The sequence below is a fragment of the Emys orbicularis genome, chromosome 12 (assembly GCF_028017835.1).
Source record: "Emys orbicularis isolate rEmyOrb1 chromosome 12, rEmyOrb1.hap1, whole genome shotgun sequence".
NCBI classification, from domain to species: domain Eukaryota; kingdom Metazoa; phylum Chordata; order Testudines; family Emydidae; genus Emys; species Emys orbicularis.
In genome coordinates, this window is record NC_088694.1 from 32,974,449 (window position 1) to 32,986,625 (window position 12,177).

Consider the following 12,177-nt stretch of genomic DNA (forward strand, 5'->3'; position numbering starts at 1 on the left):
CAGTGGGAGAGGTCTAGGTTGGATATTAGGAAACACTGTTTCACTAGGAGGGTGGTGAAGCACTGGAATGGGTTACCTAGGGAGGTGATGGAATCTCCATCCTTAAAGGTTTTTAAGGCCCGGCTTGACAAAGTCCTGGCTGGGTGATTTACTTGGGGTTGGTCCTGCTTTGAGAAGAGGGTTGGACTAGATGACCTCCTGAGGTCTCTTCCAACCCTAATCTTCTATGATTCTATGAGTGTTGAAGAAACCCCTCCAGCCCCTGAGTCTGCAGGGGACTCAGAAGAAATATAACCAAGCCCTCTGAGCCAAGTTTACATTCAGAAAAGAGGGAGATGTGAGGGGCATAGGTGAAAAGAAGGGGATAAAACCCAGGGAAGGGATAGCAGTGGTATAGAGAAGTTCCCACTCTACCTGTGGTACTTATGTGGCCCCATCACCATAGTATCTAAGCGGCTCACAAGGTCTAACCCAGGGGTCTCAAACACGCAGCCCGCGGGGTTATTTTTTGCGGCCCGCGAGCTCCTCACGGCCCCTCCCACCCTCCCCCAGCGTTTACCTAGAGCGGCTCCGGCCCGACGCACACCGGGGGCAGGGCAGGCTCCCTGCCTGCCTGCCCTGCCCCCGCGCCACTCCGGGAAGCGGACGGAACCTGGGGAAGGAGGGCCACAGGGTGTGTGTGTGTGTGGCTGTTGCTTCAGGCACCGCCCCCAACATCTCCCATTGGCCGGAAATGGGGAACCGCAGCCAATGGGAGCTGCTGGGGGCGGTGCCTGAAGCAACAGCCACACATACCCCTGCGCCCCTCCTTCCCCAGGTTCCGGCTGCTTCCCAGAGCGGCGCGGCGGCAGGGCAGGCAGGCAGGGAGCCTGCCCTGCCCCTGGTGCGTGTCGGGCCAGAGCCCGCCCCCTGAACCCCTCCTGCAGCCGAATGCCCTGCACCCCTCCTGCAGCCTGACCCCCAGCCCTGAAACCCCTCCTGCACCCTGACCCCACCGCACCCTCGCTCCTCCCTCTTCGTCCCAAAGCTTCCTGCATGCTGCGAAACAGCTGATCGTGGCGGGCAGGGGTGGGAGGGGGAGGTGCTGATCAGCAGGGCCAGCTGATGGGTGGCAAACACTGGGGGGCTGGAGGGGGAGATGATAGGGGGGCTGCCGGTGGGTGCTCTGCGCCCACCATTTCCCCCCCCAGTTGGCGCCTATGTGAAGCATATAGTGATTGAGCACATGTTAATAGCTGTGAGTGGAGGCGCTGATGGGAATAGAAGTTTTACTTCATTAAAGACTAGAAGATTTGACCCTCCAACTTTCTTTCAAGAGGAAGAGCTGCCCAGAGCTCCTGTGCCTGTTTATTTTCCTTTCCTGCCTGCAGTGGCCCTGATAAACCTCAGAAGTCTCAATTTTTCTCTCAACTTTAAAATGTGGAATTTTCTTGGTGTTTGGTTTTAAATATTCTCCTGTGAGAACTGCAACTCAGTCACTGGAGTGTTGTGTTTAAGAGCCTTCTGGAAAGTAACTAGCCTTTAAACAGAAGTGAAAGCAGTGTTGCCAACTCTCATGATTTTGTCATGAGCCTCAAGATAATTATTGTTTTCCCTAAAGCCCCACTCCTGGAGTGAAGTGGATGTGTGATGATTTCAGCCTTCATTCTTAACGAAAAATGAAGTTTCTAGCCCTCGTGGCTGTGGAGAAAGCTTCAAAATGTGACCCAGTGCACCCTAAAGGCTCAAAAAGCAGAAGGCAAATAAAAAGAACACCAAAGCTATTATTTTTACATAATCTCATTTTAAAGCCAATCTCATGATTTTTGGTGAGCCTGATTCATGATTTTTGAACATTTGGGGTTGGCAATACTGTGAAAGTGACCTGAAAGTGTCAGTTTCACTCCTGTTTAAGGTCAGTTTCTAGTCTATTATTTGTAGTGGGGTAACACCCCTAGAGCCCCAGGCAGGTGCAGCATATCCTACTAGGCCAAGGCCCCGTGAGTTTGTTTCCAAAAGTTAAATGATCTATTCCAAGCTTTTGGTGAACTGCAAAAAAGTGATAGAAAGTCATCTAGATTTTTCTACAATTGTTTCAGTTGTTATAGTTAAGAGTTAGTAACAAACTAAAAATATACATGAAAATTTTAAACCTAACCAGTGTCCCGTAGGTGAATTGACACAAGATGTCAGAACATGTTAGTATTAGAGCCGAGTGGGTCTAATATTTATTTATTTTTCTTCCTTTATATGGGAATTAGATACACTGCTGCTGTCAGATAATAATTTCTAAGTTATTATCTGCAAAAAAACCAAGAGTTTTGAGGTGCCCAAGTAGCCTCTGGAATCACGGCTAAAGTTGCCCCCTCCCCGCAAAAAATCGGAAATGGTGCCCCTGAAACAACGTGGAGGGATAAACCAGGGAAGTGAGAGCAGCAGCCCCAAGGCTCTGCACACTGTACCTGGCTGGCTGTACACCGTCTCGGCGTCGATTTTGAATGTTCCTATGCGTGTTCCCAGGAACGGGATCTTCTTTGAATGAAAAACCTGCACATAACAAACAAATCCCATTGTGCCGCTGAAAGGCCCGGCTGTCACCAGGGCAGAGTGCAGCTGCTCAGAGAGGAATGGGCAGAGGGGACGGGCTGCTACCAACAGAACAATCCCGCAAGCAGAGCTCCGCTCAGCAGGATGAGCCTTCATTGGCACAGATGGCTGCATGCTTGTCGTGAAACACACATGCAGCCCAGAAGCTTGGTGACCTCCCCCAGACATTAGACCAGTCTCCCCACTGGGCCGGAGCAAAGGCCCCAGCCAGCCAACCTCTCTCTCATGCCCAAACTGACTCTCCTGAGCCAAGGCCCACACCAGGCCAACCACCCAAGGAGCCCGGGGCAAGGCCTGAGCCAAGCTGACTTATCCCCTGGGCCCTAGACAAGCTGCTGCATGTGCCCAGACCTGCCTGAGGCCTGAACCGTGCCAACCCCTCTCTCATGCGCAGGCCCAGGCTGACCTCCCCAACACACTGCGAGCCCAGTGAGGCCCAAGTTGACTTTTCATGTGCCTGCATTGACTGCATTCCTGCCCATGGGCCAAGGCCTGGACTGAACTGAGCCAAGCTCCTAATCCATGCCTAGGAGGAGGCCTGAGCTGGGATGGCATCACTCTGGTGCCAAGCCAGGCCGGCCTCTCCTTCGTGCCAGGGCTGGGCACATTCCTGCAGGGAAGGGTGCTGTGCTGGGCCACAGGTGGAGGGCGGCAGGCTGCAGTAGAAGAAGAACCAGCATCTCTGGTCTCTGGCCTACGTCTCAACAAACAGGTGCTGCTTTTAACCTTCTTATTATAAAGAGCCTCAGGTGAGTCTTCTGAGCTTCAGGCCTTAGAGTCTTTAAAGGGCCTGATTCTGCCCTGCCTTCGCCTTGCACTGGCATTTATACACATGCAAGGGCTGCCAAGTCAGAAAGCCCCTCCCTCCCACCAGCATGTTACACCCCTCTGCGGGACAGGGGACAGGCAATGGGAACCATTCCTGGGGTGCCACTGGCTTCAATCTCCATCTGACGAGACTGAGAGCAGCTTGTGCCCCTACTAGGGGAAGAAAAACTGCTACAAAATGTCAACTCCTCTCCAAGAGACAAAGTGGGTGAGGTAATATCTTTTATAAGCTCTTCCCCAGGTCTGGGAAAGGTTCTCCGAGTGTCACAGCTAAATGCCAGATTGTTGGAACAGATTGTTTAGCATAAGTAGTTAGCTCATATTCTAGGGCCCATTCAAAGCAGAGTGCCCCGTTACGGTTACCGGAACGGAGGAAGAGCTCTGTGAGGCTTGACAGCTTGTCTCTCCCCAACAGAAGTTGGTCCAATAAAAGCTATTACCTCACCCTCCTTGTCTAATATCCTGGGACTGACACGGCTACAACTACACTGCAGACAACTCCTCTCCAAGTAAGTCAGCCGGAAATGGAAAAATAAACTTGGGGAAAGACTCTGGGCACATTTCTCCTGATGTTTTACTGTGAGGAAGGGGTGCTTGGTTCTCCCTTGGGGGCTCAATCAAGGCTGGGGAGGAACTCTCCCTGGACTCTCAGTCTCAGCTGGAGGGTCAGGGGACCCCTACGAACAGTTGTGCTGAAATAGCTTGACGGTATAAAATTACAACTGTGCATTTGCCAAGCAGATGTAACCCTGTGGGGCGTTATGAAAGCAGGAGACTGACAAGCTGTGTGCAGCTGGGGTATCGACACGGTCAGATGCTGTGGCCCAATCAGTACCAACATGTAAGAGGGCACACTTGCTATATATTGCTAAAAAAGCAACAACACTACCAACACCTGCTCTGCCTGGGCTGCTGAAGGCGCTTGCCTAACACCACATGAGATGTGAAAGTGGGTTACAGACTGCTATTGACTACAATGAGCTTTGGATCAGGCCCTATAGCTACACATGTAGCTTGTATTATCTACAAGGAAGGCAGCTTTGTCTACTGGCTAAAGTAAGGGATGAGAGTCAGACCCCTTGAGATTTATTCCCAACTCTTCCACTGACTTGCTATGTGATGCTGGACAGGTCCTTTAACTTGTCTGTGGCTCAGTTTCCCCACCTGTAAAATGGGGGCAATACTGATGCTCTAACTTTGTACAAGAGCCTGAAGATCTCCAGGTGGAAGGTGCTGCCATAAACACACACACACGTACACACTCGGCACTTCAGTGCAGCATGTCAGTTATTGCCACTACACAGGGGGTGTGGGCAGCAGGGCATACTTACGGAAATCTCTATGAGTCTGTGAAATAAAACTTCCCTTGGTTCATGGAATTCAAACACAAAATACTACAAGAGAAGAGAGAGAAAACTGAGCAAAGCGCCCCCATCGCAACCCCGAGAGCCCCTCTCCCTGGACACAGCCTGTCAAGTGTGACTTGAATGAGGCTCAGCACCTGTGGAAGTGCTGTGCACTCTGTGTGACACTGGTTGGGTGTAAGCAGTACCGTGTGCGCCGCGTGACAAGCAGTGCTGTGCGGGCTGCATGACACTGGTTGGGTGTAAGCAGTGCTGTGCGCTCCGCGTGACACTGTTTACTTTGGGTGTAAGCAGTGCCGTGCGCTCCGGTGATACTGGTTGGGTGTGAGCAGTGCTGTGCGCTCTGGTGATACTGGTTGGGTGTAAGCAGTGCTGTGCGCTCCGGTGATACTGGTTGGGTGTGAGCAGTGCTGTGCGCGCCGCATGACACTGGTTGAGTGTAAGCAGTGCTGTGCGCTCTGCGTGACACTGGTTGAGTGTGAGCAGTGCTGTGCGCTCTGCGTGACACTGGTTGGGTGTGAGCAGTGCTGTGCACGCCGTATGATACTGTTGTGTGTAGGCAGTGCTGTGCGCTCTGCGTGACACTGGTTGGGTGTAAGCAGTGCTGTGCGTACCATGTGACACTGGTTGGGTGTAAGCAGTGCCATGGGTGCCGCGTGATACTGGTTGGGTGTAAACAGTGCTGTGGGCGCCGCGTGATACTGGTTGGGTGTGAGCAGTGCCGTGCATGCCGCGTGATACTGGTTGGGTGTGAGCAGTGTCATGCGCTCCGCGTGACACTGGTTGGGTGTGAGCAGTGCTGTGCGCTCTGTGTGACACTGGTTGGGGGTAAGCAGTGCTGTGCACGCCGCGTGATACTGGTTGGGTGTGAGCAGTGCTGTGCGCTCTGTGTGACACTGGTTGGGGTAAGCAGTGCTGTGCACACCGCGTGATACTGGTTGGGTGTGAGCAGTGCTGTGCGCTCCACGTCACACTGGTTGGGTGTGAGCAGTGCCGTGCATGCCGCGTGATACTGGTTGGGTGTGAGCAGTGTCATGCGCTCTGCGTGACACTGGTTGGGTGTGAGCAGTGCTGTGCGCTCTGTGTGACACTGGTTGGGGGTAAGCAGTGCTGTGCACGCCGCGTGATACTGGTTGGGTGTGAGCAGTGCTGTGCGCTCTGTGTGACACTGGTTGGGGTAAGCAGTGCTGTGCACACCGCGTGATACTGGTTGGGTGTGAGCAGTGCTGTGCGCTCCACGTCACACTGGTTGGGTGTGAGCAGTGCTCGTGTCATGACCCAGGCTGTGGAGAGTAACAGCAACACAGCCAGCTCTCAGCCACACTGCAGTGTTCCTGGTCCCTTCCTTGCACTCTGACCTGTGCAGGTGGCTCTGGACACTCTGCCAATGGGATCCCTGGCCCATGCCACGTACCTCATTGTAAAAGGGGCAGTTCGTTGACTTTTGTGTAGCCGTGTGCCTCTTCTCTTCTCCAACCTTCACCACCACAAAGGGGTCAATGTTCACCCCCACCAGCTTCTGGGCTTCAATGACATTGATCCCGATCTGTGGAAACATGGGAAAGGAATCCACTGACAGGTCCTTTCAGAGCAGCTGCGAGTGCCACCAATGAGAGGAAAGCTCGCCTGTTTCCTTCCTGCAGCCAGCTCTTCCAGAGACACAGCCTGCCCGTTAGCCCCCAGCCTTTCTCCGCTGCTTTTTAAAATGCCCTGTTGTTATTAGCATCTCTTCCCACCTTAGACAGGTGATGGCACGCTCAGGAGGAGCGGGACAAATGGGAAATCAAAGACTTTACTACAATCCAAGCTACCTTTCCACTGATGTGTGGCAGAGCCTTTGCCCCCTAATATTCTAGACGTTCACTAGAGTGTCCAGGCAAACACTGAATAATAGCCAGCGGTTAGAGAAATGCAACATTTACAGCCTGAATGGGCACTCCTGCTGCAGCAGAGATTACACCCAGAGAGAGGCTGCATGGTCAAGCTGGCCTGGGAGTCACGAATCCGCTACTGAGTGGCAGTAGGGCTCAGGCCAGCTGCGTAACCTCCTGGGATACAGCGGCATCTCCGTGTGTCTGTTTGCTCGTCCCTAAGATGGGAATGATAACACCTCCCAGGTGGGCAATGAGGGCCAGTTAATATCTGCACTGCAAAGAGCTACAGAAGCACTGTTACTGTTGTTATTATTAGACTACAGGGCGCTGTTTAACAGCTGAGACAGCAAGAGGCTGATGGCTCTCCCCACACCGGGTTCGCAGTTTCTAATCTCCCTTAAACTCAGATCTCACTTTATGGCCCAGTAAGAATCCTGGCTCACATTGTTCAAACCAGTTCCATCCCGTGCAGAGTGTTCACACAGCCTCTCAGCTGCCGCATGGAGGAACACCACCAGCAATGAAAGGAAAGATCAACACCCATCTGGGCCCGGCCAGTGGGGTTGGGAATGTAGGCGTTTAAGAGCTTATACAAGGAAAGGAGAGCTCTGCTGAGGCCAGTGTGTGTTTAACGAGGAATAGGAAGCAGGGATGTGGCAAAGAGGAACCGCCAGACTGTTCCCTGGAGAGGGCGGAGGGGCCTGCCTGTCTGTTAGACATTGAAGGGAGACACTCGCCTGGCAGTTAGCTGCCCTGACTGTAGCAGACCTGGCTTGGGGCAGGGATCCAAGGGGAGGCACCTGACTTGCAGGAGGATTGTTTAGTACAATACCTGGAAGCTTTGTGCTCTAGGAGTGGCAAACAGGTCCCACTTGCAGAGGCGTCTGGAACGGCTGCAAGAGAAACAAACCAGCTGAGTGGGCCTCTGAGCAAAACCCTCCTTTAACTTACTTGGGCTGCAGCCTGCACATGTGCAGAAGGTTAGCTTCATTACCCACTGGCACTGATAACACAGTTATACCTACGGGGGAGCCGTAATGGCTGGAGACCAAGGGCCAATCAGCCAAGACGTGAGCAAGGGGAAAGGAAACTCCAAACACTCCTCCCAGACAGCCCAGCAATTCCAAGCAAACTCCCTCCATAGGTGGGTCAGCGAGGGTGAAGGCTCCATGAAGAGGCCACATTTCCCCAAGAGCCACCATCACATCCTGCTACTAGAGAGCAGAAACACCACAGCCTGGCTGCACACAAAGCCACAGGTTGCAGGAAGGGTAAACAAGGCTGGACTGAACCCCCAGGGCCCTGTGGGTAAGACTCGGCTCCTCACAGTAGCCCAGCACAGCAGGGATGGGCCCCTGGCCCAGCTGTGCGGAGAGACCCACACCTTCACCAAGCAAAAGGCCCTGCAGAGCACTGGGGGAGAGAAGAGGAGCATGTGCCAGGTACCTCTTGACAGGGCTGAAGACAATGCCCAAGAACTCCATATCAGACTCATCATCATACTCCTCCTCCTCCTCGTCAGTCTCTAGGCCCTTCACCAGCTTCCTGCCCAGTGCCGTGGCCTTCTTATCCAGCTCATGAGCTCGCTTCACGTCAGCTGGCCTGGAAACACATACACACTTGTCAGCCTCGTGTGAGACTGCCCGGGCAAGAGCCGGGAGTAGACCAAGGAAGCACTGCTTCTCCGATCCCCGAGCACCTGCGCATTGCTCCGAGAGGGCACAGGCTACTTACTGCAGCTCCTCGAATCCAGCGTTGCGGATAATTAACTCGGAGCTGCAAGACACAGAAACACGAGTCAAAACAGCGAGCCCATTATTGCTGTTCACCAAACACATGCTTCCGAGTCTGCTCTCGCTTTAACTGTTGTAAGGCCTTTGTTTTCATTGCAGAGACGGCACAGACGCTGCATAGCATCCCTATCTGGCCATCTCCTTACCCCACACCCGCCACTGTAACCTCTGAGCTCCTCAGGTCAGAATTTCAGAGCAAGGACAGCCATGATAACTCCCCCTTCTGACTCCGCTGCACCCACACCACATTGCCAGTCTGTGCGCCATCTCGCACAGCCTCTGGGGATTGCCAGGACCAGTTCTTACTTACCCCTGTCTCCGCTGTAACCCTATGCACAGCTTCGTCCCTTCTCACTTTGACTAGTGCCTTTCCTACTTGCATGGTCTTCTGCAGGGCAGCACAGACCAGCCATCACTGGAGGGAGGTGCAGGCTATCCGCCCAGTGTTGGTAAAGACAAGGCTGCAGCTCTGTTGGATACTGACACCTACCCCATGCCTGCCAAGTGGTTTGCAATCCCACGTCCCGGCGAGTAGTCTGGACTCCTGCACTGATCTTACTCACAGCTAAAACAGTTCCAACTGACCAGGCAATCTGTCTCAAACCATCCCACTAACACTGTAAAAAGCCACTGCAGACAGGCCCTAAGGGAACAAGGGTGGAAGTGCAGAAGTGGCCTGATTTTTAACTCTTCCATTATTGTCAGTACCTGTCTTTCATCTGGTAGACAAAATCCTCTTCAAGCCATGTACCCGCTGAGCCATCTGGAGGCTGGTAGCGCAAATCTAGCTCGATATAGATCTAGGAAGGGAAAGCCAACATGCGTGAAGGGCACAGCAGCCAGAGACTGCCCACTGAGACACCAAAGGGAAGGAGAAAGGACATTACAAATAAGAAAGGAAAAGTGAAGAAAGCTGTCAAGGGCTTTCCTTCCTGGCTGGCCAGGGAACAGGCAGCCTAGCTGTGCAGAATCCCTGTCTGACGCTTCAATAGACGATACTGTATTTGCCCAATCCCCCTTCCAGCCACAGCTCCCTGCAGTTTCCCAAACCCAGGGACAAATGGAAGCGAAGCTAAGCTCAGTTTTCCACGTTTAAAATGCACCACTAGCAGCTTTCCCCCCTGGGCTTGGTGCACTGGCTTTGAGGGGTTGTGCAAACCGGGAAATGGGAGAGGGCTAATCTGGCTTTAGCCATTACTGTCTTTGCCTTCACTTGATGCAAAATAGGGTTGAAAATGTGCTAATAACCAAGTTAGCTAACCTGTTCTCAACCGCCACCTAGGGGAGGTGGATTTCACCAGCAATGCTGTTACGGAAACTTCACCTGCAGCTCCCGGAGGTCAAAAGAGGGGGCAGTGGGAGTGGGAGCAGGAGTGGGCATATGGCTACAATTTTCAGAAACAACCAGCAATTACTCAGTTTGGGGACATCCAGTCAGAGATACTGCAGCTCCTATGGGCTTCATTCAGCTGGGGCTCTCTACAGCTGACACCTAAGAGAGATCTTCTGTCCACAAGTGAGAGAGAGAAGGAAAGTACGCTCAGGTGGTAGAGGCTAGAGCCCTACGCGGGACTATTTTTTTAAATCCTGCTCCCATCCCGTCCCGCCCCACAATACCCATTCCCACCTGCTCCCTCATTGTTTTGTGCATTTTTATCCCACTACCACCTGCAAAACCTTAGTCCCCTCAAATCCTTCAAGAGAGACAGATTCCCCCATGGTACTAAAAAAAAGGGGGGGGGGTCAGTTAATACAGTAGTTCTCAACCAGGGATCTGTGGGAGCTGTGAGCAGGTTTCAGGGGGTCCGCCAAGTAGGGCCAGCATTAGACTCACTGGGGCCCTCGGCAGAAAGCCGAAGTCCCACTGCATGGGGCTGAAGCCCAGGACCTAACCTCATCACCCGGGGCTGAAGCCGAAGCCTGAGCAATGTGGCTTCATGCGGGCTCCTGTGGCATGGGGCCCCAGGCAGTTGCCCTGCTTGCTACCCCCTAACACCAGCCTTGGCTTTTATATGCAGAAAACCAGTTGTGGTGGCACAGGTGGGCCGTGGAGTTTTTATAGCATGTTAGGGGGGCCTCAGAAAGAAAAAGGTTGAGAACCTCTGAATTAATATATATATAAACCGAATTCAGACATAATTTTTACCACAAAAAAACCCCACATCTTGCTTAAATCATGTAAAAAAATATTTTAATTTCCTGTTATAATAGACATCAAATCTCTTTCTATCCTCCAGGAACTTATCTAGTTCTTTTTTTAACCCTGTTATAGTCTTGGCCTTTGATCTTCACAATGTCCCCTGGTAAAGAGTTCCACAGGTTGACTGTGTGTTGTGTGAAGAAATATTTCCTTTTGTTTGTTTTAAACCTGCTGCCTATTAATGTCATTGGGTGACCTTTGGGTCTTGTGTTATGTAAAGGAGTAAATAACATTTCCTTATTTACTTTCTCCACATTGTTCATGATTTTATAGACCTCTGTCATATCCCCTAATTGTCTCTTTTCCAAGCTGAAAACTCAGTCTTTTTACGCTCTCCTCATACGGAAGCTGTTCCATACCCCAAATCATTTTTGTTCCCCCTCACTGTTTTTTTTCTTTTTTCTTCAAATTGTAACATTTCTTTTTTGAGGTGGGGCAACCAGAACTTCAGGCAGTATTCAAGATGTGAGCGTACCATGTATTTATATAGTGGCCTGATAATATTTTCTGTCTTATTATCTATCCCTTTCCTAACAGTTCCCAACACTCTGTTAGCTTTTTTGACTGCTGCTGCACATTAAGTGGATGTTTTCAGAGAACTATCCGCAATGTCTCCAAGATCTCTTTCTTTAGTGATAACAGCTAATTTAGACCCCATCGTTTTATATGTATAGTTGGGATTAGGTTTTCCAATGTGCATTACTTTGCATTTATCAACGTTGAATTTCATTTGCCATTTTGTTGCCCAGAACCCAGTTTTGTGAGCTCCCTTTGTAGCTCTTCACAGTCTGCTTTGGACTTAACTCTCTTGAGTAATTTTGTATCATCTGCAAATTTTGGCAAAACAACATTTACCCCTTTTTCCAGATCATTTATGAATATGCTGAATAGCACTGATCCCAATATAGATCCCTGGGGGACACCACTATTTACCTCTCTCCATTCTGAAAACTGACCATTTATTCCTACCCTTTGTTTCCTATCTTTTAACCAGTTAATGAGCCATGAGACGACCGACCCTCTCATCCCATTACAGCTTATTTTGCTTAAGAGCCTTTAGTGAGGGATCTTGTCAAAGGCTTTCTGAAAGCCTACGTATGCTATACCCTTGTCCACATGTTTGTTGACCCCCTCAAAGAATTCTAATAGATTGATGAGGCATGATTTCCCTTTGCAAAAGCCATGTTGACTCTTCCCCATAAATCGTGTTTATCTATGTGTCTGATCATTCTGTTCTTTACTATAGTTTCAACCAATTTGCCTGGTACTGAAGTTAGGCTTACTGGCCTATAATTACCGGATCACCTCTGGAGCCTTTTTTAAAAGTTGGTGTCATGTTAGCTATCTTCCAGTCATCTGCTACAGAGGCTGATTTAAATGACAGGTTACATACCACCGTTATGCAATTTCATATTTGAGTTCCTACAGAATTCTTGGGTGAATATAATTTTGTTCCAAAACCTCCTCTAATGACACCTCAATCTGGGACAGTTCCTCAGATTTGTCACCTAAAAAGAATGACTCAAGTGTGG

At 51.0% G+C, this 12,177-nt stretch overlaps 1 protein-coding gene across 1 annotated transcript in view; it reads right to left on the reverse strand.

Moving 5' to 3' along the window:
- LOC135886680 (fer-1-like protein 4) overlaps nt 1-12,177 on the reverse strand; it is a 106,038-nt gene that overhangs the window by 72,818 nt on the left and 21,043 nt on the right. The window contains exons 5-11 of the mRNA XM_065414465.1: nt 9,154-9,245; nt 8,387-8,428; nt 8,099-8,254; nt 7,485-7,545; nt 6,193-6,324; nt 4,746-4,808; nt 2,442-2,526 (exon numbers count right to left, since the gene is read on the reverse strand). Of these exons, the coding sequence (XP_065270537.1) occupies nt 2,442-2,526; nt 4,746-4,808; nt 6,193-6,324; nt 7,485-7,545; nt 8,099-8,254; nt 8,387-8,428; nt 9,154-9,245 (631 nt within the window). The remainder of the gene's footprint in view (nt 1-2,441; nt 2,527-4,745; nt 4,809-6,192; nt 6,325-7,484; nt 7,546-8,098; nt 8,255-8,386; nt 8,429-9,153; nt 9,246-12,177) is intronic.